General features: G+C 38.7%; 1 protein-coding gene across 3 annotated transcripts in view; it reads left to right on the forward strand.

The window, feature by feature from the left end:
* The first annotated feature begins 786 nt into the window (after positions 1–786).
* The window catches only part of SLC13A1 (solute carrier family 13 member 1), an 84263-nt gene continuing 57598 nt past the window's right edge, over positions 787–27451 (forward strand). For 2 of the 3 annotated variants that reach the window (XM_033098614.1, XM_033098613.1), the window contains exons 1-2: positions 787–929; positions 20295–20423. In XM_033098614.1, coding sequence (XP_032954505.1) covers positions 831–929; positions 20295–20423 — 228 coding nt within the window. In that variant the 5' untranslated portion in view covers positions 787–830. The remainder of the gene's footprint in view (positions 930–20294; positions 20424–27451) is intronic. The other variant, XM_033098615.1, reaches the window with a different exon arrangement.

Genomic DNA, 27451 nt, shown 5'->3' on the forward strand with positions numbered 1-27451 from the left:
AGTCTTGTGGGGCGGACTCCTATATGGCTTTACCATAGGTAACTTTTGGTTTCTTATCAAAAGAAGCAACAGAGTCCAGGAAATACACAGAACTTTGGTTTCAAACAGTGAAGAAATCATTGTGCAATTGAGTATGTTATTAGGGAGGAAAATGCTACTGAGTGTGAGAAGCAGCATTATTTACCTTCTGACTGAGAGCAGAAGATTCCTGAATGAGAGAAGTCAGGGTTCTCTGAGTCAAACGTTACGTAGATGGCATAGAAAGCAGCTCCAATACTTATGTAAGAAGCCCCAGAAAAATCCCTCTGAACCCAAAGCTTTCCCTTTCACACTGCCATACATTGAAATTCCTACTGTTTCCATTCACACATCGAAAATGTGCTTCCTTAAAAAGGGTACGTAGAAGCACGAGTGAAGACTTGCTCAAGGCAAGTGTGGTAACTACGCATGTTAGGGAGCCCAGAAATCAGGGGACATCAAAAGGGGTGGAGGGGCTTCGTTGTGGACAAAGCCAACCAACATTACTATTTTGTCTTCTTCTCAACTTGGCCGGTCTATATGTCAGTTACTGTGAACACAGAAAACAGGGAAAGAACAGTTTTTCAAAAGCCAGACCAGCAAATGGCCTTGATTTATCACCAACATTCTCGCGCTTATCTCTCCATGTTAATTGTGACGGTAAAACAATAAAGATCCAGATTTAATTTTAACTCACGTTGGTCAATCTAGGGCAGTGAGTGAAGATGATGACCTAGAGAAATATTAATCCAGGCTGGTATTTAACATACGCCTTGTTTGGGAAACACTATCAAAGGCCGCCAGTCAGGACAATGAACCTCTTCAGTTACATTTTGGTTTATCGCCGGTTTCTCCTCATAGTTTTCACTCTGTTGATTTTACTGCCCCTGCCTATCATCCTCCACAACAAGGTAAGTGAACCTGGAGAGCAGGCTGGTAGGTTTCCTGATTTATTTAATTGGACACCATTATCGCTGTGGAATTGCCTGGCTCAGAGCTAAATGAGTGGTGATACTTTGGGCTTGAAGGATGATTATACATTGGATTTTGTCCATTTTTCTCCTTAATGGTTAATGTTGGTTGATTCTCAGTATGATTAACTAGAACCATTAGATGGTGTATTCCATCAGACTTGTTCTCTGTCAACTAGATAAGAAGAAGGAAAGAAGCACAGTGCTTGAGATCTTGTAGTTCAAGTTATTAATCTGCAGGGAACATCTGCTTTAGTACAGTCCCTTCCTCCGAGATGAGGCCACAATGTAATACCAAGGAAAGAACTAGAGGACCAAGGTGTCCTGGGATCTAGCCCAAACTGTTGATAATTCTTCATCACCTCTGTGGCTTGGTGTGGGTCACAAGACCTCCTGGAAATTTAGTTTCCTCATGGGATAAGAAGATGTTGAAAGCATGAGGTAATTTTCCTGGTTAATCAGAAAAATCTAGTAAATTACTGTACCATGTTCTGACTACTCCACATTTATTTCATTTAGGTATACTTCTAAGCATTCTTCTGTTTGCTTTGAAGTGTAGTCAGTAAGTCCAAAAGGATAAACTCAATACATTTTTAATCGCTTAGTAAAATGATTTGATTTGAATTAGCAAACACTGAATGAGTACCTTCTCTGCGCCAGGCATCATGAGTGGCACGTGCTGGTAGGAGGACAGACCTTGGAGCAAGGCTCTCTGCTTTAATCCTGGATTTACCATTTAAACTCTGTGACCTGGGCAAGCTCCTTCACCCCTCAGTGTTTCTGTTTTTTCATATGTGAGGTTGGGACAGTAACGGGCTTGTTGTGAGAATTACATAAGAAAGCACTCATCAAACACTTACTAGGAACAGTGGCTGGCATACCATGTGTGGGGCAGGCTGAGTCTCCTCAAATGTGTCGACTCCACAGCTGGTGCAGTTCCGCCAGCCTATGATGCCTTTTCTCTGAGTAGACAACAAGTATTCTGCTATTATTCTATTATAAGTATTAATGAAGGTTATACCAGTCTGGGTTAAAATACAATCACCATAATGATAATACCATGGGTCCTCCAGCCCCCTCAGAAGTTGGCCACCAATCTGGGGATCTCTGAGGGAAATTCATGTGAGCTAATGCAAAGTCGCCTTTGACTCGGCCAGGGTTACTACCTGCAGAGCTGGCAAGGAAACTGGCCTCTGCCTCCTGCCCCTGCTGGTTGTCTGCTTCCAGGGGCAACCACCCACCTGCAGTCTCCCCTATGGGCTTCTCCTTGCGTTGAGCCCCGCTAGTAAGTAGTCCGTGGAGGCAGGAAAGAGCTCCTCACCCCGTTTTGTAAAACGTTGTTCTGAGTCCCCATATTCTTATAGAATTTCTAGTGAGAACATCAGGCACAGTCGGTTGTTTTTGGTTTGGGTGGTTTTGTTTTACAAATTCTGTGTGAGACTAATCCTCCCCTCTCTTGCCTGCCCCTAGATGACAAACGTGAGTCTCAGACAAGAGCTCTAAGACATGTACTTTGAAGACATGTACTCCATCTAGCACACAGGATGGTCTTCTCTTTCCACCTCCTCTGGTCCTAGGGTCCCCTAGACCTAGCCGGATCCTATCATGAGCACATCATGGGTCATACCTGGACCCATGCTACCCTGTAATATTTCTCAGGCAGTCTCAGCATGCGTCCTTACTTACAGCAGAGAAAAGGAGAAATCCAACTGTTTAAAACAAACTTAGGCCATGAATGCTTGTCATTTGTGCTACTTCGTCCACATGTAAACCCATGGCTGTTTGATTATCTTTCGGAATTTTCAGAGAACAAGAATACAAATTCTTTGAAAGAGAAAAATAAATAAATAAAAAGCAGTGAGTTCAGTGCATGACTCATTAACTAGAAAGTACATTCTTGCTAAGAAATGCAGTCACTAGTTTTTTTTCAAGATGTTATGACAAAAGTGCGTTAGGTCTGTGGAGGCACCAGGGGCCTGGCATTTGGTGAACTGTGTTCCTCTTTCTTTTCCCTGTAATCAACTCATTTGTTAAAACTCAAATAATGTTAACAAAGGTCTTTTCCTAGTAAAATAACATGATTTCATTTTTTGGGCTACTCTGAATACATATTTAATCATTCAAGCAACTGCTAATTAAATTCAAAGAATATTATTTTAACTGCTTACAATGAGCGGACATTTTTTTTTTCTGTTAAATATGGGCCTTTGGAGGGTATAAAATTTAAGTAGAGGCTTACTTTGACATGGATGCAGATCAATTTTTTTTAACTTTCAGATTACCAAACTGTAGAGCATTATGCTTTTACACACACAGTGATAGAACAACTGAAGATTCAAGCAAAACAAAAAGTCAGTTTTGCTTTATAAAAACAATAAATCTACGTGATCTAGAACCCACAAATAATGATTTATTGACTGATTTTTTTCCTTCTTTTTCCTACTTGTTATTGAGTTGTTTGTATAGACTGGCCTTAACCCTTACTTTAATTCCATCTCAAGTCAAAATGTGGCATCAATGACGAGAGACACTAAGTGGTTTTTCAATGTAATGTTCAAAGGGTGGAGGGAAGGACTCAGCAGAGCATGCTTCTGTTCCAGGACGGCTGCTTTACCTAAATTACCTTATTTAATCTTCATGACAGACCAACAAGACAATCACCTATATTCTATCATTCTTACTTTACATTTGAGGAAATTGGTGCTCAAAGACAGGTGACTCAGCAAAGACCACATGGATGTGTGAAACTGGACTTGAACTTGGATTCTGTCAGAACTCGTAACTGATGCTTTAACAGTTTTATTTTTTGTTTTTTTTCTATTTGTTACTTTTAAATACCCTCTATTTTGAATAATTTCATAAAGTGTGGCGTGGTAATCATTTATAAATTCAGGCATTTCTCTTCATGATGATGCTTTAAACAAGTCAAACCACAGAAGAGGTGTAGCTTGGCTATTTCCTCAATTGACTTCATGTTACACAATGGCATTCAGGCAGAAAATGGCAGTGATCTTAATTATGGGTGATGGGCCTTGATAACCAAAGAAGAGGTCCAGGCTATAATACAGAACAAAAGCATTGATATGAGTGAAAGGATTGCAATCCAGAAGACATAGATTCAGGTAACAACCCAAACTGGGCTCTGGAGAGAACAAAGAAAGGTAGGCTTTGTAAAGGTGAAAACCACAGAATGTAATTCCTTCATGCAAATGAATATTGCTGACGAGGTTAACAGGGATTGGTTAGTTCCATTGTCCAAGAGTGGGAGGTGTTAAAGTCCATAGAAGTCCATACAGCAGTTGTTGTTCCAAGATGTTTATGACTCAGCCTTGACCTGAGTTTAGTAACATGTTTAGCAACTTAATAGCAAGGTGTGCACAGGGTCCACTTCCTTAAAGCCTCCCGACTGGACTCTTCATAATGCTTATTCCATTTTATTTTCTCCTAACATTAGCAGCCTGTGAGAACTGAAGTAGCGGTCTTCTTATACGCATGTCATTTACTGAATGTCCCAGAGTCCCAGCTGTACAGTGGTCATATCAGCTTGTCAGGATATGTTGTGTCTTCCCTTCATACCTGTGCCTGAGTGCTCACGCTGAGTCGTGGCTTTAGGTAGGCATCCTAATATCTCCTAGTTGGAAGAGACCTTAGAACTTTGTTTTCCATGGAAATGATATCTTATGAGTCTGACAATTCATGAACTTGCCACCGTGCGCTTACATTGGCAGCACTGTACAAACAGCTCGGTAAGCTGATATACTTTTGGTATATCAGTGTCTCACAGCTGTGTTCGTGTCAACATGTGGTGGTGTCTTGCTGAGAGGCGTTCATTATTGTTGAGGGTTTTTGTGTGCCATCGCGAGAATGTCTGAGCTTGAATTAGAGCAATGAACAAACACAAAATTTCTTGTTAAACTTGGCAAGAGTGGAAGTGAAATCAAGGATATGTTAATACAAGTTTATGGAGATAATGCCATCAAGAAAATGGCAGTGTACAAATGGATTAAACGTTTTTCTGAGGGGAGAGAACACGTCACTGATGAAGAGAGGTCAGGGCGGCCAGTAACGAGCAGAACTGATGAAAACATTGCAAAAATTCAGCAAATTTTATGTCAGAATCATTGGCTGTGAGAAGCATAGCACACCAGGTAAACATCGATAGAGAAAGAGGTGGGAACATTTTAACTGAAAATCTTGGCACGAGAAAGGTGTGTGCACAAATGGTCCTGAAGGAGCTCACCGATGAACAAAAGCAAAGGAGAGTGGAAGTTTGCCAAGACCTTTTGGAGAAGGAAGATGATGTTTTGGGCCATGTTATCCCTGGTGATGAAACATGGGTGTACCAGTATGACACTGAAACAAAGCAGCAAATTGCACAATGGATGTCAGCCAATTCTCCACAACCAAAAACATTCTGTCAGTCCAAATCAAGAGTCAAAATGATGTTGCTCTCCTTTTATGATATCAGAGGGATTATTCATTATGAATTTGTACCAACAGGACAAATAGTTAACCAAGTTTACTATTTGGAAGTACTGAAAAGTCTGCATGAAAAAAAAGATGAAAACGACCTGAACTTTTCACCAACAATTCATGGCTCTTATATCACAACAATGCACCAGCTCACACGGCACTGTCTGTGAGGGAGTTTTTAGCCAGTAAACAAATAACTGTATTGGGACACCCTCCTCGCTCACCTCATCTGGCCCCCAATGACTTCTTTCTTTACCCAAAGATAAAAGAAACATTGGAAGAAAGACATTTTGATGACATTCAGGACATCAAGGGTAATATGATGAGAGCTCTGATGGCCATTCCAGAAAAGGAGTTCCAAAATTGCTTTGAAGCATGGACTAGGCACTGACCTCAGTGCATAGCTTCCCAAGGGGAGTACTTTGAAAGGGACCATAGTGGTATGCAGCAATGAGATATGTAGCAGTTTTTCTAGGATGAGTTTGCAAACTTCATTGTCAGACCTGATACAGCAAAGGAGCATATATGCCTTACCCCAGAAACCCACAGCATAAGTCAAACAGACTCAAATTTAATCTTTAGGAGTTAGGTGTTACCAATCCAATTTTGCAGATTAGAGACACAGACAGAAACAAGTAAATAAGTTGCCAAAATGTGGCTATAGAGATATTTCCAGACACATCTCTCTGACTCTAGAGCCCGTAAACTCAACCACAAGTGAATATCTGTATCTTTATAGCTTCCACAGTGATAATAAGTATACTCTTAATACATTGGTGTAAATGTCGCTTTGTGGATGAAATTCTATTATTGCTTAACACAGAACCAAGAGAAATGCTGTCTTTTTAGCTGTCACAGAGACAAAGGAAGTCTTAATCCTTCTCCAATGAGTAGTTAGCGATTAGTAAAACAGGACTGTAATGTAATTGCTGTTTATGTAAATATTTGAATGAAATTAATAATCGCACTGAATTATTCTCATCTTGGAGAGGAAATTTCTTAACAATTCCCAGATACAGACTTGTTAAAACTGGCCACAGTTCCAGGGATAGTCTCTGTGCAGCATTGTTCTTTTGTGACTATTTCTAGCACCTTGTTCATTTTTACACTTCTCAGTACTCTGTGCTATTTCCTTACTTATTTTCCCAGTTCTTGGCTTTTCTCTGTATTTGATAATGAAACAAAACGATAAAAAGAAGGCCAGATTTGTTTGAGGAGCAGTGAAAGGGGAACATTGAACAGTAATATCTTTTGTTTGCAGAGTGCCTTTCTTCCAGGTCTGTCTCCATCTAGTTTATTCATTAATTAGAACACCTTTTGAGACAAGGAGACAGGGAAACAGGCACATGGTTATTGAGCAGCGTTCCTTAGTTGACTGATTGTAAAACCAAGGCCAGATTTCAATTTTCTCTAGAGTACCTTTGGATTTCTGTAGAAAGCATTTTACACCAAGAGAGACTTGAAAAGAGGAGAGACAGAGAGTCAACACAGCAGAGCTCTCGTGCCCTGCGCTGCGCTTTAGGGAGGACCCGGCTTGAAGAGCCATTTTATTTCTACAGCTGTCAGGCGCTGCCTCTGTTTCCTTCACAGCATATTCATTTTATACATCATGAATTTCAAAGTTAGAATAGAAAGTATAATAAATAAAAGAAATGAAACGTGAGAGACTGATGGTGCTACATCTAAGTAAACTAAACAGATGGGAGAAACACAGTGCTTGTAAAGAAATGTAAACTTGAAAGGTAGAAAGGATCTACTTAGAAGGAGGAAAATGGTAGATTGGGAAGTTTGACAAAGAAAATGGAAATGAGTGGGAGAGGATTTAAAAAGACCGCAAGAAAAGAAGAGGGAGGAGACAAGTTCCAAGGAAACAGAAAGAACTTTCAAAGGGCCAAATAAAATAGTCAAACATGTGAGTAGGAACAATGGATGTCATTTTAAATATTGGTTTAAAATATTGTAGGGATTTAGATGTGGGAGAAAATGCTATAAACTCTATGAAAGTGAACATTTTAGACACAAGAGAACCTCAACATGATGGAGGGCAAGAAAAAAGGAAAGATAGAAATCATGCTAATAGTGAGATGGCAGACGAACAAAACCAGAAAATCCAAATTTCATATATTTTTGTCTCATGAATATTTTATGAGAACTTGCTAAGCTCAAAGTATTGTGCTAAGTGAACTGTGGGATCTAAGTTGAAGTTTAAATTGGTGTTTCTGCTTTCAAGAAGCTTGCACAATTGCTCGAAAGCCAATAAATACTATGGCAAACATTAATCACAAATAAGGTTGTGTATACATGTAAATACATGCCCCATGATTTAAACAATGGCTTGTGTTATGGACGTGTAATTAACAGATGGATAAACCTCTAAGGATTCATCAGCCTCCAGACCCTGCATTCCCCCATCACACACAGTCCTACTTGCCCGTGACCTGCAGCTCCTATTTTCTTTATCTTAGAGAATCTGCTACCCTTCACCCCTTTCCTAGGCCTGAAATCTGTGTTGTCTCAGATGCTTCAGATATTCCTAAGCCCCCATCACTCAGTCAGTGTTGCTGTACCTCTTACATCCCTCCCAATCTACTTCCCTAGCTCCATTTCTGCTGGTACTGCTTTCCTTGAGGCTGCCTTCATCTCCTTCTTTCATAGACCATCTTCACACTCTTTCCCCCAGTTTCCTGCCAGAGTATTATTTTTTAAATGCCAACCTGGTCCTATTATACCCCTGGTTGGTCAGACTTCATTAGTGCTTCTCTTTTGCCTACAGGGGGAAAATATCTAAACCAAACATGTATACACTGATGGATCTTTAAGATTTTGCCATTTATTTATCCCAACAATGCTCCCCAAAGCCCCCAATACCTATCCCTTCATTCACATTTTCTGGACTAGCCATATTTCCTGATTTGCAGTCGCTATAATCCCCATGCGTGTGCCTCCCTGTCTTTGCACAGGCTGTCCTCTTCCTGGGATGCCCTCTCCTCTTGTCCTGTTCTTGGGAAAGGCTGTTACACAAACTGAGTGCCACTCTCCGTGTTTTCGTTGCATCACGGATACCCTGGCCTCCACTGGAGTATGTATTTCATTTTGCTTTTATCTTTGCTCCCCCTCCAGATTACAAACACCTCAAGAACACGGAACATATCATTTAGTGTCTGTTTCCTCCAGCACCAAACACAGTGCCTGTCACACGATCGACAGTTGGTAGCTATTCTGGATTGATGGATTGATGATCTCTCATGGCAGAAGGATGTGGAAAATAAAGCCAGGTCTTGTAGGAACTGTAGGATGCAGGAGAGAGAAGGGGATGAAAAGAAGGAACTTCAAATCGAGCAAAAAGAGTGATTGAGGGGCAGAAAAAGAATGTTGTATAACAGGAGGGTGTCTCTTCCACGAACTTTTTTTCCTTCCATGACACCTGTTTATCCCTACTGTGCTAACGATGACAAATATGAATGGCCACTGTAAGCCTCATGACAACCATTAGAAATAGTCAGTGTTATTGTCCTCAGTTTAAAGATAAGGAGAGACTCAAAGAAGTTAAGGAATTCATCCAGTCACAGTCTAGAAAGGGAGCAGGACGATGTAAACACAAGTCTGTCTGATTCCCTAGGCCAATGATGACATTGCTTCTTTAATGGTGTTTATATCAGGTCTTTAAAAGCTTGTGCACGGGTTGCCTTTCTCCATTGTCCCTGCATTTGCGATTACAAAAGCACATGTGGAGAGAGGCCCCCTGTACTTACATTGAAGAGCAACCAGGACTCATGATAGACCATGGGTGTGAGCAAGAAATAAACTTTGGTTTACACTGCTGAGATTTAGGGGGTTTTGCCACAGCATAGCCTCAACTTGTCTTGGTTTGTCTAGCATATTCTGCAAAACTCGCCAAGTGGTTCTATCATGTTTCCCCTGGCCCATTTCCTCATCTGTAAAATGACCAGAACTCTTAAAGGAGTTCTAAATGTTATCCATGGATCGGCTCCCCAAATTTCCCTGAAGCGCTTGTTTACCATCACAACCTCTAGATGTGAAGTCCAAGGTGCTGCACGTTTAACAGACTCCTTGTAATTCTGAAGCAGTTGATCCAAGGACTGCATTTTGATCACACTCTAACGCATAGTCAGGTTGAAGAACTAACTGATCTCTATGGCTATTTCCAGTTCTACTGTGTGCTTGGGTGTGGCGGCGGTGCATCTGCATTGCTAATTAGTTGCAGAGGTTAAATGAAAAGAAGGAGTTAAAAATTCACTGGTGGGCCGGCCCAGTGGCTCAGGGGGTTGGAGCTCCATGCTCCTGACTCCGAAGGCTGCCAGTTCGATTCCCAGATGGGCCAGTGGGCTCTCAACCACAAGGTTGTCAGTTCGATTCCTCGAGTCCCGTAAGGGATGGTGGGCTCCGCCCCTTGCAACTAAGATTGAACACGGCACCTTGAGCTGAGCTCCTGGATGGCTCAGTTGGTTGGAGCACGTCCTCTCAACCACAAGGTTGCTGGTTTTGACTCCCGCAAGGGATGGTGGGCTGCGACCCCTGTAAATAGCGGCGGTGGCTGGACCTGGAGCTGAACTGCGCCTTCCACGACTAAGACTGAAAGGACAACAACTTGAAGCTGAACCGCACCCTCCACAACTAAGATTGAAAGGACAACAATTTGACTTGGAAAAAAGTCCTGGAAGTACATACTGTCCCCCAATATAGTCCTGTTCCCCTTCCCCAATAAAATCTTTAAAAAATAATAATAATAAATAAATAAATAAAAAATTAAAAAACTAAATAATCAAGTATAATTTCAAACTTCTCAAGAACTTATTACATTGTTCTGCATTTCTTCCTTTGTTAAAAAAAAAAAATCACTGGTAATTGGCATTCAGGAGCCATCAGTTGCCTTTCCTGCTCCCCATTTGGACGAACAACTAACCAGAATTGTGAGTTAATTTCCTTGACTTTGCAGTTGAGCTCCTTTTTACTCTCCATCTTCTAAGATGAGGATATTTCGAGTCATTTCAAGTCTTGCAGTTAACATGGATTGAATCTTGAGAAATCATTGCAACAGTAGGAGTAGGTGTATCATGAACCATGCAAAGCTCTTTACAGGCTCTGTCAAGTAATGGTGCATTTCTTGTAGCACAGAGATTTAGGATGCATGGTTTTTCTTCTGTCTTAATTGCTTTGCAGTTGCAGTGAGTGAGAACTGTGATTGGTCCTACTTTTGTCAAGCTGTGCTGAGCGATCATACCCACACACATACTTATTCATCAGCCAAATTACTTCCTAATATCAGTCAGTGTGTCACTAAAAAGAGGGGGAAGGTGAAAAAAACTACATTTTAAAGCCTAATTTATATTTCAGCTCCATCTGGAGCTATAATTTAAAATGGAACCAAAGTGGTTTTTAAATATACTCAGCCAAGATAATTTGACAGTCAGAACTTGGAGTGGGGAAGGGGACATTATCCAAATTGCCCAGTCATAGCTTCATTGCCTTGTCCACCTCTGCAGCAAGTGCGTTGCTTGAGGTAGTTAACACGAGATATGACTATGAGATTGTGAAATGGGACCTGGGAAAGTCAGAGAATGTCAGCTATGGGGAATTAACCTGTGCGTGTAAAAAGTTTAGTTCCGATTCCAGTTTATTGGCAAAAGAGATGTGAGCTCCAGGAAAAATGTAGAGACATTCACCCACTGGATATCTACCGTGTTTCCCCTAAAATAAGACCTAGTCAGACCATCAGCTCTAACACATCTTTTGGAGCAAAAATTAATATAAGACTCGGTCTTATTTCAATATAAGACCGGGTCTTATATAATATGATAAATATAATATAATATAATGTAATATAATATAATACCGGGTATAATATAATATAATACCGGGTCTTACATTAATTTTTGCTCCAAAAGACGCATTAGAGCTAATGGTCTGGCTAGGTCTTATTTTCAGGGAAACATGGTAGTGTCCGGCAAGTAGGAGAGAAAACAAGAAAACAAGGCAAAGAAAAGAGGTTCCTATGCTGAAGAACTTTTTGTGAATTAGGCTAGTGATTGAGTGTTTTACATAGAGATCCAGATATATGAATAAAAACAATTGTAGAAAGAACACAGAAGAAACATCTATTTATTCATTAAATATTAATGAGCGCTTACTATATGCCAGGAATTGTTTTAAGTCCTGGGAATAGGGCAGTAAATGAAATAAGTTATGCTCTCAGGGAGCTTACACTCGGATTGAATCCCAAGTCTCCCACATACTCGCAATGTGATCCTTGATCCTTATTTCAACAGGGAATTTTGATGGGGACTAAGTAAGTCATGTAGAACACCAAGTATTGTGTCTGGCATGTAGTAGGCATTCATAAATGTTATTTTACTAACCTCTCACTTAATCAAAAGTCAGGAAAAAATATTTATTTTACTTGGCAAATATCTTCACCTTGTAAATAAGCTTTTTTAATCTATAAAGAGTATAATCAGCAGTCTAGACAAAAGTTTATACAATTGGGACCTACCCCACCCCCACCCCCACTCTCTTCTCCACTCTAAACGCAAAGCAAATAAGTATTTCTGTAGACCAGAATGGGTCAGGAAAGCAAAGTAGAGCGAAGGTGAGACATAGTGGTCTCAAGTGCTGGCGTCAGAGTCAGGTTCAATACCACAAACTAAAGGTTGGAGAGTGGTTTTCTTGCAGCTGGGAAAGACAAAAAGGGCTAGACTGACCACTGTCTGTGGCAGTATTCATGGGGAGCAGCTACTGTGCAGCCTCCCAGCCAGTACCTGACCCTCACTATCTGATCCAGCTGAATGACTGGATTTGCTTTGTCCTGGCAGGCTGCCAAGATAAGATGGATATTGGATTGAGAGCTAGGGACTGGCTTCTAAATGAAGAATAATCAGTGCAGAAAGGAAAAAAAAAAAATCAAACCCACAAAAACAAGACAACAACCACCCAGGATAAATCTGAAGATAACATTTCAAAATACAATTAAGAAAATTAAGAAAGACTTACAAGGAAATCAACACAGAGATGAAAACATTCCAAATGAAAACAAAAATAATAGGGAAATCAGCAGGTGAGAAAAGGGGGGGAGTCCACCAAAAGAGCAACGAAGAATCTTTTAATAGAGATATAGCAATTACACAGCAACAAATTAGATAAACTAGAAGAAATGGGTAAATTCCTGGAAATGTACAACCTGTCAAGACTAAATCATAAAGAAATAAAAATATGAACAGACCAGTAACAAGTAAGGAGCTTGAATCAATTATCAGAAACCTCCAGTCAGACAGAGCCCAGAACCAGATGGCTTCACTGGTGAATTCTCCCAAATATTTAAAGAAGAATTATTGCCAGTACTTTTCAGACTCTTCCAAAAAATTGAAGAGGCAGGAATACTTCCAATTGATTTCATGAGAAACATTACCCTAATACCGAAGCCAGACAGAAGAAAATTGCAGGCCCCTGTCCCTGGTGAACATACATGTAAAAATCCTCAACAAAATTGTACCAAATTGAATTTATTAACACATTAAAAGGATTATACACTACCAAGTGAGATTTATTCTGAGAATACAAGAGTGATTTAATATATACATATCATTTAATGTGATACATCACGTTGAATAAAATATTTTAAAAATCACATCATTATCTCAATAGATGCAGACAAACCATTTGACAAAATGCAGCACTTTCTTTTCATGATAAAAACTATCAACGAATTAGATACAGAGCCCTTTAAAAAAAGAAGGAAATTCTGCTGTAAACTGTAGCATAAATGAACCTGGAGGACATTACACTAAGAGAAATAAGATAGTCACAGAAGGACAAATATTGCATGATGCCACTTTTATGAGGTATCTAAAATAGTCAAATTTACAGAAGTAGAGAGTGCGATGATGGTTGCCATGGCCTGGGCAGAGGGGGAAATGGAGAACTGTTTAATGGTTATAAAGTTTCATTTATGCGAGATGAATAAGTTCTAGAGATCTGCTGTATGACATACTGTCTGCAGTTAGCAATACTGTATTGTGCACTTAAACGTTTTGTTAAGAGGATAGATCTCACGTTAAGTATTCTTACCACAAAAAAAAAAAAAAAAAAAAAAGAACAAAAACAAGAAGAAACCCAAAACAAACAAAAACACAAGGGGGCACGAGGGAACTTTTAGGTATGACACAGTTATGTTTATTACCTTGAGTGTGATGATAGTTGCACAAGAGCATATGTTTAAAACTCAGCGAATTGTATAAATATGTGCAATTTTTTAATATCAATTAGCTTCATTAAAGTTGATTTTAAAAAAAGAAATATGAAACAAGAACAAGCGGATACAAAAAATGACTAACTAGAAATCCTGGAAATGAAAAATGTAGTCTCTGAAATAAACAAAACAAAACATCAACAGATGAAACAAACTTTAAACTGGGTACACTTGAAGACATAATCATAGAAATGAGAAATAATATTAAAAATTCACCTAAAAATCATGCTGAAAAATAAATATAAATGAAAGGATTATTTGGAGGATGAATTCAGAATTCCCAGCATACATGTAAAAAGTACTCCTGAAAAAGAAGGAATAGAGGAGAGATTATATTTAAAGTAATAATGGTGAATTCTCCAGAAATAAAGAATATATGAGTCCTCAGACTGAATATACATTTCCAAGTACAAAGCAAATTTTTGAAATACCAATCGACATTGAGACGCATCATAAATGAAACTTCAGACCATCAAAGATAAAGAGAAATTTTTAAAGCTACAAAACAGAAAAAAAAAACTCGACAAAAGGATAATTAATTTCTCATTCTCAATAATGAAGTTATCTAACAAAGATACATAAGACCTTGGTGGAGAAAACTATAAAATATTACAGAAGGAATTTAATGAATATCTAAATGAATGGAAATGTTCATAGATAGGAATATTTTAAGGCCATTTCTTACTCTATCAATTCTGTGTAATTTGAATAAAAATCTAAAAATTCAAAAAGTAGAGTAAAAACCTAAAACTATTAAGACAAGTTTGAGAAAAATGTAAGATGAAGAACTTGAAATACAGAAGGTCAAACTTACTGAAAAGCTATAGTAATTAAAAGAGCTTAATCATTTTTCAAACACTGATTTTTAAAAGCTGGTTGTGGGGAAGTGGTTGAGGGACAAAATAAAGAGCCCAAGAACATATGTGCCTGCATTTGTAGAAATTTGGCCTAGGAAATATGTAGCAACATGAATTAATAGGCAAAAAATGGACCATCTAAAAGCCAGGGTATTTAGAGGGGAAAAGAAAGTATCACATTCCTATACAAATAAATTAGGGCACTACACTTGAGAAGAAAACTTTTGAGCATTAGAAAAAAACAAAAAAACAAAAAACAGGAGTATATAGTAAAGAATTTCTCCCACAAAGTAGTAAAAACACAAAACATCATGTAAGCAGTAAAGTTCAAATGCATCCCTTCTACCCAGAAATTTCACTCCACTTTTATGCTCTAGCTTAGAAATCTCTTTCATATATCTACATGGAGCCAGGTCTGAAAATGTTCATAGCCTTATAATAATAAAAAATTGAAGGAAAGGGCCCCAAACAGCCATCCGTAGAAAAATGGACAAATGAATTGTAATATATTTATGAAAAGAAATACTATATGTATTTAAAATGAATAAGTCTACATGTGTCAACATGCATATGAAATACATAAAATACTGAGTGAAAAAGCAAGTTGAAAAATGATTTCTATAGTAAACCTTCTTTAACTGAAACCACATGTTTATTAATGTATTAATGTCTATCTGTAGCAAGATCATGAAAACATAGATAGAAAGGATACAGAACACATTCTAGACAGGCGTTAGCTTTGAGGATTGGCAGAGGAGAAAGAGATGAAGGATTGGTATGTGTAAGTCTTGAACTGTTATATATGTGGTAAGATTTATTTTAAAAAGTGTAAGCCAATGTGGGGAAATGTCAGCATTTTAACAATATGAGGAGGTGTACAAGTTTGTTTATTAGTTTTCCATCTATTCTTAATATTTTATAAGCTTGAAAACTCTTTTCAAAAATACATTGCTAGGAGGCTTCTAATCCTTCCAATGTTTTTTAACGTCAGGGAACAAGAGTTTCCCAGACTGATGATGGGTAATCAGTCTGCATGTAATAGCTCCATCTCTCTGGTAGTGTGAGAGGAGCTTCTTACGGTAAAAAAAAGTGGAAATGGCCCTCCGTGACCAGGGAGGCACAGTGTGCACATAAAGAACAAGGGAATCCTAGTTAAGTGATATTACACCTTGTACTAGCTAATGGAATGTACGACCTCTGTGTTCTGCACAGCTGCCTCTGTCTGACTGGGTGTGGTGTGTTTGCTGAACTTCTCGATGTAACTTTTACAAGTGTTAGAGGGTAGATAGATTTTTTTAACAGAAAATTGGTATTTTTATTTTTGAGGTAGTTTCTGGACTTCCCCCCACTTGTTTCATGTAGCATTCTGAGAAGGAATAGTGACTTTAAGTATCTTTTTGTAAGGTCAGTCGTAGTCATAACTCTGCATCTTTTTTCTTTCTGTATTTTCCTTTACAATAAACAAAATAAAAGCAGTCATTATTTGTATTGCTCTCATTCAGTTCAAGAATTCATAATACTAAAATCCTTTGTTATTCCTAGAACAGAATTTGATTCAAATTTTTACTTGTTATGGTTGTAGAATTAATTTTAATAAAGCTATCAGATGTACCTGCAACTTTCACTAGACTTGAGAGGGGTTGGAAGAGAGGGGAAAGAAATTCACCCACAGTCTGACATACTTGACAACTGTCCTTCTTTCATTGTTCTATCAGTTTGCTTGTGATTGCAGTAGTGGTGGTTGTGGTGTATAGTGGCGGTAATGGTGGTGTGGTTCTGTTTTAGGAGTAGGGGGCTTGCTAAGAAGGTGAAAAAGGAGAAGGAAGAGCAAAAAAAGCAATCAACAGGAGACAAAGATGGTGTAGCTAGAGATCATGAATCACTCTAAGAATTTCCAGTGACAAAATGAAGCAATTTTTTTCCTCTACCTTGGAGCTGTTTCTACGAACAAAAGTCCCATGTTGCCTTTGAAGTTGCCTCCCAGACAATTTCTGAGGCTTCCTTTTCATCAGGAGAATCTGTGCACCCAAAATTACTCACCTTTATATTAATTTTATTAAATATATGTAAATAGCAGAGAAAGATGAAATGCTTTCCTTTATCTTTCATTCCTTTCTTCTTCTTAACAAGAATATTCAGAGATCTTTGATTTAAAAAATCCAAATAACCCCATATATTTTAATATAAGATTCTTAAAAGAAAACACTTGACATTATGCCTGGATTAACTGTTTGTTGAATGCCTAAGGGGTGTTGATGGGGAAGAACCTTCCCTGCCCACGACTCCAAGCCCAACCAGGAAAAAATCACAAGCAGAAAACAGGAGTTAGAGGAAGGAGGTATTCCTAGGCTGTACCTATCGATGGGATGACCGTGTAAGTATCAGCCAAAGAGGGACCCTTTTGAGAATGAAAAGGGGTGCTATTCAGAGGGAAGAGTGGATATAAACAGCAGGTATAAGCCTGCGCTACCCTGAGAAAACCAGGACAGATGGCCATTCTACCCTTCAGAAGGGAATAATCCTGTATCCTCCTTTTCTAGACTTTGAGCTTTGTTAAGGTATGGAAAACTGGGGTGTTTCCCAGAAATTCCAGGAAGGCGGCTATCAGGAACAACGCAGAATGGTGCGTTAGCCAGCTGCAATTATAATCTCCTGGGAGTCATATGCAAAATATCATTGTTTAAGGAAGCTCCACAGACAAGATGTGAATTTGAACCACACATTGAAAGATGGCCACATTTTCAAAATAAGTTCTGAATCTCGGGATTCGCCTTGAGCAGAGCCATGCTACCAGGAAGTAAGTTTCTGGTTGCAAGTGGAACACAGAGGTCAAGATAAAAGGGAAGGTCTGGAAGAGGAAGTAACCCATGCTTCTCAAACTTTAACCTATAAAGGAACAAGCACCTCGGGAACTTGCTGCTCCTGACTCAGAGTGTCGGGAAAGGATCAAAGATGCTGCATTTCTCACAGCCTCCAGGTTATGCTGATGCTGCTGGTCCATGGACCCCACAACCACTAGACAGAAAAACACAAATGAGCCACCCAAGTGCTGAGTCTGGAATGTAGAAGCAAGATTGGCAAGGCAGCGCCGGTGGGCAGCAGTTTTATCAGAGATTTTACTCAAATGCTGAGAAAGGCCAAACCGATAACAGCATTAGTGAAACTAAGTGGTAGTGCAGTGCAGACCTGAAAAGCACAAGTCAGCCTCTGAAGGGTAAGCTTTTCTCAAGTCTGGAGAAATGTTGCCGTGGAAGAACATGATCCCAGTGTTACCAAATTCCTTAGTTTTTCCAGAAAATCCAGAAATTCAGATTTTATTTTTAATATGAAATCTGCTTTGTAAATCCTTCCTCAAATTGAACACACACACACATACACCATTGTGAGTCAAATAAATTGTATTTTCTCAGTAGACTTTGCTTCATCTAAATAGTCAAACGAAGTTAAAGACTTCCAGAGTCCAAAATGTGGTTACGGGCCTCAGACGCTGGCACGTAAGGGCATCTGGGAACTTACTGTGAGGACTGCCTGTCTGAATGTTATGGGTTAGAGTTCAGAAAAAGGGTGTAGGGTGAGGAACAGGGACCAGAACACACATATCAAGAAGATATGTAAAGAAGACTCTAAAAATAGACGGTTGGTGCCAGGAAGTAATGGGGTAAGTCTTAACTATAGTTAGAGTAAAGGCGACCATGAGTGCAAGATGAGGATTTTGAATTGTTTTCAATCAACAACTGAAAACCACTGACTTGATTGTTTTAAATCAGAGCTGAGCTTGTTCAAATGTGAAAGTGTTCCAGGCACGCTAATAATGTAATACTGGAAGTGTTGCTTTGTCCCCAAAGTTGCCCCTTCTGAGCAGAGTATAACCGTCTAGATGAAGTTGACCCATGTTGAAATGAAATTTCACTCCTTATGGCAGGAGCTATATGTGGTGAACAGAATTAGTTAGCACCACATTTTTTGTTTTCTTTCCTTTTTCTTTTCTTCCTCCCTTCCTCTCTCTCTCTCTCTCTCTCTCTCTCTCTCTCTCTCTCTCTCTCTCTCTCTCTCTCTCTCTACCTCGCTCTCTCTTTCTCAGGTTTTAGCATACTTATGGATTGGTGCTCCACATAGTTGTGAGGGTGGCTAACTCCTTAATCTGGTTTGGTGCAAGGGAATGACAAAATCAAAGTGGATTGTTGGAAGATGATCTGCTTTTGGAATAGCCTTGCTTGCAATAGAAGAAATGGGGTGAAGGGCGAGGGGCACGTTTGAGAGGTAAAATGACACTGAGCGAGAGGATCGAGAGATTAGTTGGTCGTGCCTAAAGAGCAAGATACCAAAAGGGACCATCGTATCTTTGAGTTCTAGGTTCTTGATATCTTTTTTTAATAGAAAACATATAGTCATAAGGCGGAGCTTTGGGGTTTTTCCAATGTGTTCTAGCTAAGAGAAAATGCAGCCCTTGTCATTCTCCTACCCGGGCATCTTAAATTAAGCTAGTATTCACAAATTCTCTCCAGAGCAAGTTCGGAAGATTCAGTCAAAGCTCAGCTTTATTTCACTGTTTTATTGTTTGTCAAGATTATAGAGGCAGACTTTGTATAAAGCTGTCAACATCAAAACACTTTTATTCTTTCCCCTTTAAAAAGATACCACAGTAACGGTATGACATAGTCCTGGTTTGCTAAGGATTTCTTAGAACCCACTGCAAGTTCAGAGATGCTGGGTGAGTAAATACCAAGCCCAGAGTACTCCCCCTGAAGCAGGTGAATCAGGGGGCAAGAGAGCTAGACATTTTACTGTCCGGGGCAATCTTAAAAGACCTCATTAAATTCAGACATTTTTTGTGAATTTTTCAAACTCAGCTCAGAATTTGTAGAGATTAAGCACTGTGAGAGCAAAACAAAGTCACACATAATAGAAGCTAATCTTTATTGATCACTTCGTCTGTTCTGGGTGATTTCGTACCAAAATTGTTTATGTAAGCCAGATATAATGATGAATTTCAACCATTTCTTAATAATGCCCTAAAGCGGAAACCCACAGTTTTATACTTAGCAAAGCAACAGAGTCTATTAAGAGTCTCATCCTGGTGAGTCTCCTTGGGTCATCCCCAAGAGCGCAGATGTCTTTCTAAAAAGCAAGGCAGAAGGTTCTTCCCCTCACGTTCATCTCCCTTAGGAGCTAATTCAGTCTCATCCATGCCACATAACTTAGTACTGTGCTTTCTCCGAAACAAAGTGCAGCAAAAATTTTCTTCTAGGCTGATTTCGCCCTTTTAGTAGAAGAAAAGGAAGGCAGGTGTGTGTGAGTCCCAACCAACCAGGCACCAAGAAACTCAGTTAAAAGGCAGATGAATCCAGCACCAGGGGAAAGACAGTAACTTGGTCATTTCTGCTCTCCAGCAGCACTGGGAGTATGTTTCATTGGCCAAATAAAGATATGAGCACAGAAAGTTGACCATATGCTGTTATCTGTCTTGAAGGAAATGTGAAGGAAACATAACGAATGAGGATGTTTTTTAATGTCTTTGTTTTTTCATGTGTATTACATTTTGGCTCTTAGAACCCCTAAGACATGACCATTCATTGCCCCACTCAAAGGTAGAGAGGCCTTCAGATTTCCTTCTGACTTTCTCTGTGACACGGCTCCACTCAGCAAATGGGTGGTGATTGGAGTGATGCTTTCCCAGCCTCCTCATTCCGCCTTGTGTTTTATGCTTTCCAGGAAGCAGAATGTGCCTACACACTCTTCGTGGTTGCCACGTTTTGGGTTACAGAAGCTCTGCCCCTGTCAGTGACAGCTTTGCTGCCTGCTTTAATGTTCCCATTATTTGGGATCATGCCTTCTAAGAAGGTAAGCTCTCTTGCAAATGTGTGTCATAATTATATCCTTTATGTTGCGCGGATATATTCGTTGAGAAAAGTTATCTTGAAAAGGAGCAATAATCCTGCTGATAACGCTTCCCACATGAGTCCTCCAAACTTCTAGCTGTTTCTCTCCTCCAGAATTCTGCATGTGTGTTTACCTGCAGGTGAACAAAAACAAAACACAGGCTGGAGCTTCTTGAGTCATGAATATCAGTGGGAGACATGTGTGTCCAATCTTGCCGGGCTGACATCTAAGCCTGGTGTGTCTCACCCAACAGAAGGGCCAACTCTTTCACATCCCGTGTCAGTTTTTTGTATTCAGCAGAACTCAGCCTGACACAGTGTTGGAAAGCAATTTTTGTTTTTAATGAAGAAAAAGCTTCCCTGTTTTCTTTTCCAGAAATCTGTCATTTCAAAAGATAAAGCCAAATTAACTTTCACATGTATTTCTATTTAGTTCTTGCTGAGAGGAGCTTATGCATGCTGAGAGGTGCTTCTTACCTTTATACAATCTAAAGGTACCCATCTGAAGAAAATGAATTCAGTTTCCTATTGAAGGCAAGAAATGCCTTCAAACCAGAATATCTATCTTCATGCAGTCTCCAGTCACCCAGCACACAACTGCCTAAACCACAGCTGAAATAGTCTCAGGAAAGATGTCAAATTCAAGATGCCAGTCTGTGCATTTGATCACCTTTGAACTTCGATCTGCCAGGGTCCAGTATTGCTATCATGAGGCTCATCTATCTTATAATGTGGGTGGGAGATTTTTCTTTTTAACGAACTCATGGTTTTGTTGTTGTTGTTTTGTTTGTTTGTTTTTTCCCCTGTGGGAGAAGCTATTATTCCCCTCCTTGTTTTTATGTTGTTCTTCCTTATTTTGGAGTTCAAGTCCATCTTTTTGCATTTCTGATCCTTTCTACTCCTCTTACTGAATTTTCCCTTCCCTCATAATCTTGACTCTTTTCTTTCTAAGCACCACTGATTTGGAAGAGAGTGTAGCCAGGGCTGTACTTTAGTGACTTTCACGCCCAGGCTGGGTCTGCTGCCCCACAGAATCTGGGAGCTATAATTTAAGAAGTTTCTCGAATACTCTAACATGCTAGATGGCTTTCAATAAAGGAAATAATAATTTAAAAAAAGGGTTGACAAGTCCTCAAAAATGGGTGTCAAATTGTTGACCCCTGTCCTGCTGGCTTGGGTGGGCCCACTGCCAGAGATAATTAAATTTAACTGTTACATATTTGTCTCTTAAGATTTAATAGTAATCAAACTGACTAACTTTTTATGAGAGGCTGAGATAGAAGCAAGATTAACTGGAATCATATGGCATTTCCGTAGCAAGCAGGCTGGAGGGAGAAAGGAGGGAAAGGGTCTCTAGGAAGGCCTGGCTTTGTGCTGGCTTTGTGGGTACTGTCAAAGAAATATCAGGGTGTGGAGGCTGGAGGAGAGGCAGAAAAATTCTAGGCAGCAGTGGCAGCTGCATTACTCAGGATGGTGATACCTGCCCAAGAGTCCTTTATCCTAACTTTTAGAATAAGCCTCAGGCTAATTTAACAGTCATAGAAGCTTAGACTTGGAAGGAAGTTCTTCTGGGTCATTCCACCCTGGGCAGGGATTCCCTTCCCCCCATCTCTTACAGATGAGATCACTCAGGAAGTGCTTAAAGCCTTGTTGTGTGTGGACCTAGAGCACCCCCAAGGAAACCCATATCGGTTTCGAATAACTGGAACACAAGTGACTCAGCTTTATTGAGCCCAAGTCTGAAACGCAGTCACTTTGACTCTAAACTTTCCTCTGACTTCTGATATTCCACAAATATATCGCATTTCTCTTCCACATGATCGTGCTGCTTGGATTGGAAAATAAATATAATCTCCTGTGTCTTCCCACCTCCAGCCTTTATGGTTTCCAGACCTCAACTCCCTTTCGTGGTCCCACCGCCCCAGCTCCACCATCATCATCATCATCATCATCTCCTTTTCTTTTGCTGGAAAAGAAGAGAAATTGTCTGCTTGTCAATGAGACTTAAGAATTAAAGAGTTAATAAATATAATGTCTGTCACATCGATGTTAGTCAATATTAGTATAATTATTAATTATTATTATTTTACATTGACAAAAGTGAATAGATAAGTCTAGAAACATTCTGACTATTGTAAAGCTGAAGTGAGTCTATCATCTCCCCTCTGGTATTTCAGCCTAAATTTCTTCTAAACTTTATGTGACTTTTTTCAGCAATTAAGCTTAACTAGAGCTTGCAACAAATCAAAGATCTGAGGATTTTTAGTGGAGAAAACTGTTCTTTCGTCTTGTGATCCTCATTACAGACAGGGCAACGGACCTTTTATTCAGAAGTAGCTGACCAAAGCTACAAGGAAAGAGCTAGAGATTTAGTCAGAAGGCCTGCGCTTAAAATCAAATACTCTCCAATAATTAGTTATATGATCCAAATCCTGTCCCTTAATAACTCTTTTTTTCCCCTCATCTGTAATGGGGAATGATAATGCCATGTAATCCAAGGGTTGTAATAATGAAATCAAATAATGTATGTGAAACAATGGTGAACTCTAAATATCAAATATTCTTATGAGTTTTAATATTCACAGTTAAAGTTTGTTTCACAGAGTTAAACTATCATTCTAACCTACTGCAGCATTTTGGAATCCCAACTCTGTCATTGAAGAGAATAATATGTCTTTAATATCCAAATCTAAAAATATTAAATGTGTCTTTAATATCTAATCTAAGATCAGGGCCCTACACATCTCTCTCTTTGGTCACCATAATTTTAACCTCACTTTACCTATTTATCAAGCCAATGCCAAAAATATATATCGCACTAAGCATATTGTTGTATTGAAGAATATCAACAAGTATTGAATTTCTCTCATATTTGTTGAATAAAATTTGAAATGCTAACTATTTAGTATAGCAGCTTAGATATTCCAACTAGTATATATATATTTATATATAAAATTTAGATATATAAATGTGAAGATATACATATGTACATATGGATGTGGTATTACATATTTACTCAGATATTTAATAAATATTTATGTGCTAAGACTCTGCCAGGAACTTTGGAATACATCAACAAATAAAAACACAAAAAGTCCCTGTCTTCCTAGGAGAAAAGAGACACAAACTTAATGAATAACTAAATTACATGGTGAGTTAGAAGGTAATTGGTGCTATGGAAATATGCCACAGAAGAATGAGGGTCAGGAGAGTGTTGCAGTTTTAAATAGAATGATCAGAGTAGACCTCAGTGAGGTACAAATACCTGAACAAAGATTTACAGGAGATAAGGGAGTTAGCCATTTTGATGTATGGGGAACAGCCATGGCTGAAGGGGAAGCACCCAGTGCAGAGACCTTAAGGCAGGTAGGTATGTCTGCAGCGGAGTGAGTGAAGGAGAGGATGCTAGAAGATGATGCTAGGGAGATAATGTCAAGAGGGACTGGACCACGTAGGGCGGAAGTAGGCCATGGCATAGTTTTAACTAAATGACGTGAGACACTCTAGAGAATTTTGAGTAGAAGTGTGATATGATTGATTTGACTTTTAAAAGGTTGACTTGGGCTGCTATGTTGAGAAACAAGGTAGAAAGGAGACAGGTTGTAGGTTTTTACGATAATCCAGGTTAGAGGCCATGGTAATTCAGATCAGGGATAGTAATAGGGATATTGAGTATAACATACATAATATTTATATTATATTTATTATATATTATATATAAATAAATTTTATATATATATATTATATATTTAATATGTATATTTATATATATATATGTATTTTATCAATATATTTTCATATAAATTTCCAGAATGATTTGATATGGCATATGAAAGAAAGGAAGGAGTCCAAGATACCTTCCAGATTTCTGACCTGCCAACTGGAAAACTGGAGTTGCCATCAATTGGAACGGGGCATACTATGGGCAAAGTAGGCTTGTTGCCAGAGACTGACACACGAAGTTCAGTGTTTGAAACACCTATTTTACATCTCAGTGAAGATGTTGAGTAAGCAGCTAGATACAAATGAGTCCAGAGTTCATGAGACATAGCTGAGCTGGAAATACAGATTTGAGAATCATTAGCATATAGATGGTATTTAAAGCTCTAAGACTTGATGAGATTATTTAGGGAGTGAGTGAAGGTAGAAAAGCAAAGAGGGCAAAGAATTGAGCTCTGAAAAACTACCGCATTTAGAGAGGTTGGTGAGAAGAGAAAGTACTAGCAGAGAAGATTGAGAACGATAGTTATTGAGGTACAAAGAACACCAGGAGAGTGTGGGATCCCGAAATCCAAGTGAAGCAAATGCTTTAAGGATGAGGCAATGATCCAATGTGTTAAATATGCTAATAGGTTAAGTAATGTGAAAACTGGAAATTGACCATTGAATTTAGCAATACAAGTAAATATTTCCTTAAAAGAAGCAACAACAAAGTATAGTCTTTCTCATTATATACATTAGAACTGACAAAGCATCATTTAAAAAATTTCATTTAATTTACAAACTCTATGTGAAATATTATTTAACTTTTATGGGTGAGTATATTGACTTGTAGAAAGGTTGCTGAATTGGTATGCATTACATTACTAAGAGAGAAGCCTGGTGCTCTGATCACAAAAGTCCACGTTTTTTGATGAAATCCCATTTAAAATAGAAATATAACTACCTTGATGTTGCAAACAGATTTGAAATTTCATTAGGAACTTTATTTTGACATACCAATTTTTCCTTAGAAATAGTTATATTTGTCAGTGTCATTCACAAACCAATAGCAACTTCCCTTGTTACCTCCTGTACAGTGAGACTATAAACAAACACATCTGCCTGTGGCTAATGTTCTTTTGCAAATATACTAACTCTAATAAAAAACAAATAATGGATAATACAGTGGAAAACAGAATGTGAAAATTCTTCTTAGTTTTAACCTAATTTCATTTCGACAATTGGGTCGCAGGCCATAGTTGGTTTACATAACTATGGGGTTGGCAAACCATGAGTCTCAGGGCCAAGTCCACCCTGTGACCCAATTTTTAAAATAAAGTTTTATTGGAAACACACACAGCCATGGTTGTTCATTTATATATTGTCTTTGGCTACTTTTGTACTACAGAGATAAATTGAGTAGTTGTGACAGAAACCATAAGGTTCACAAAGTATAAAATATTTGCTATCTGATCCTTCATAGACAAAGTCTATCAACTGCTAGTATAAGGAAATGTTAACAAGATTATCTCCTGGTCTTGGACCTCTTTCTGTGTTTAATCTCTTACTAATAATGACTTGCTTATATGTGTTCCTTTGTACTTTTAAAGTAATTCTGCATTTATCTTCTCATTTAATTCTCAGAGTATTGGTGCGATAGCGTTTTGGGGCTTAGTTCCCTGAACAAAATTGCAGAAAAGATAAGGGCAGTGGAAAACTTAAATGTCTATGTGTCTCAAAATCATCAACTTAAGTATCAGATCCTGTAAACAGACTTTCCCAATTCCACTAGGAAAAAGTGGTCACTTACTCTTTGAACTATACCTTGAAGAGGTAGATTTCATGCCCCTATTATACATTATTATGCTCTTCGTTAATGCGTTTTCCCTCTTATAATAGCCTTTAAACTCCTTGAGTTTAGAGATTTATTAATTCAACATCTATTGAGTGCCAATATATGGCAGTATGTGCTAAGTCCAAAATACAATGTTCAGTAAGACACATCTGTGACTTTGAAATATGGTTCGTCAAATGAATGGGATTATTAAGGAAAGAAATGATCACCATGTCGACTGAGATGTGCTATAACAAAAGGAAGTACCGTCTAACCAAGTTTGGGGTAGTCAAGGAAGGCATCTTGGAAGAACTGACATCTGAGTTCATCCATGAAGGAAGATAAGGGGTAACCAAGGTGAGAGAAAAGGATCATTCCAGTTAAATAACAAGCAAATATTAAAGTATTTCTGTGTTTGGGAAATTGCACACCTAACGAGAAATTGATGGAGCACTAAAAGATTAAGCTGGAGAGGTGAGATGGGTCCAAATGATGCAGAGTCTTGTAAGACATGTTGAGAAGATTAGATTGGGTCTTCAAAGACAGGGGGCCCAGGGAAGAAGTATAGGAAGGACAAGAATGTGATCAGATTTACACTTGAGGAAAGTGACCATGACAAAGGTAAGGGGTGGTTTAGGCAAAGACAAATCATAAAATAACCGGGTGAGAAATGGTAAGGAGCTTCCTGAAAGTAGTAATGTGCAAATAGAGAAAAGTAGACAAATTTGAAAGATTTGAAGGAACTAGACACGATAGGACTTTGTGACTAATATACACATATAAAAGTGAAAAGGGAATCGTGGCTGACCCTGAGGTCTCTGGCTCAGATAACTGAGTAGATGGAAGTTTCAATCATCACAAAAGGTGGTATGTTGAGTTTTTAGATATTTGTGGGAAATTCAAATGGAAATGTCCAGTTGGATACACCAGTCTGAAACTTAAGAATTACCTGTATGGATATAAAGATTCTAGTGTCTTCAGCATTCATTCAAAAAATATGTATTGAATGCCTACTATGTGCCAGACATTTTAGTCACAGAGAGAAAAAATTGAAACTGTAAAATTCAACCATTGGGTGTATAAAACAAAAAGACTGCAGAACACCAGCATTTAAGAAAACGACGAAAGAAAAGTACTTTCTTAAGAAGTCCAAGAAGAAAAATTCAGAGAGGCAGGGATGCCACCAAGGAGAAAAAATTGTTTACAAGTCTGAAGCACTAGTAAATTAATAAATGGAAAGAATACTTAAACTGAGAATAAGGGTTGAGGGAGTTAGGAGAATAAAAGTTTGGGAACAGAGTGTAGACAGTTGAAACTTAGGAGCTCAGGGACCACAGGTTTTTCATTGGCTCCCTTCCTCCGTCCTTCATTTATCCAATACTATTTACTGAGCTCCTCTTCTGTAGCAGGAGTGTGCTAGATGCCAAATATGCAATGGCTAGCAAAACAGATTC

This window comes from Rhinolophus ferrumequinum, chromosome 26 (genome assembly GCF_004115265.2).
Source record: "Rhinolophus ferrumequinum isolate MPI-CBG mRhiFer1 chromosome 26, mRhiFer1_v1.p, whole genome shotgun sequence".
Taxonomy (NCBI): domain Eukaryota; kingdom Metazoa; phylum Chordata; class Mammalia; order Chiroptera; family Rhinolophidae; genus Rhinolophus; species Rhinolophus ferrumequinum.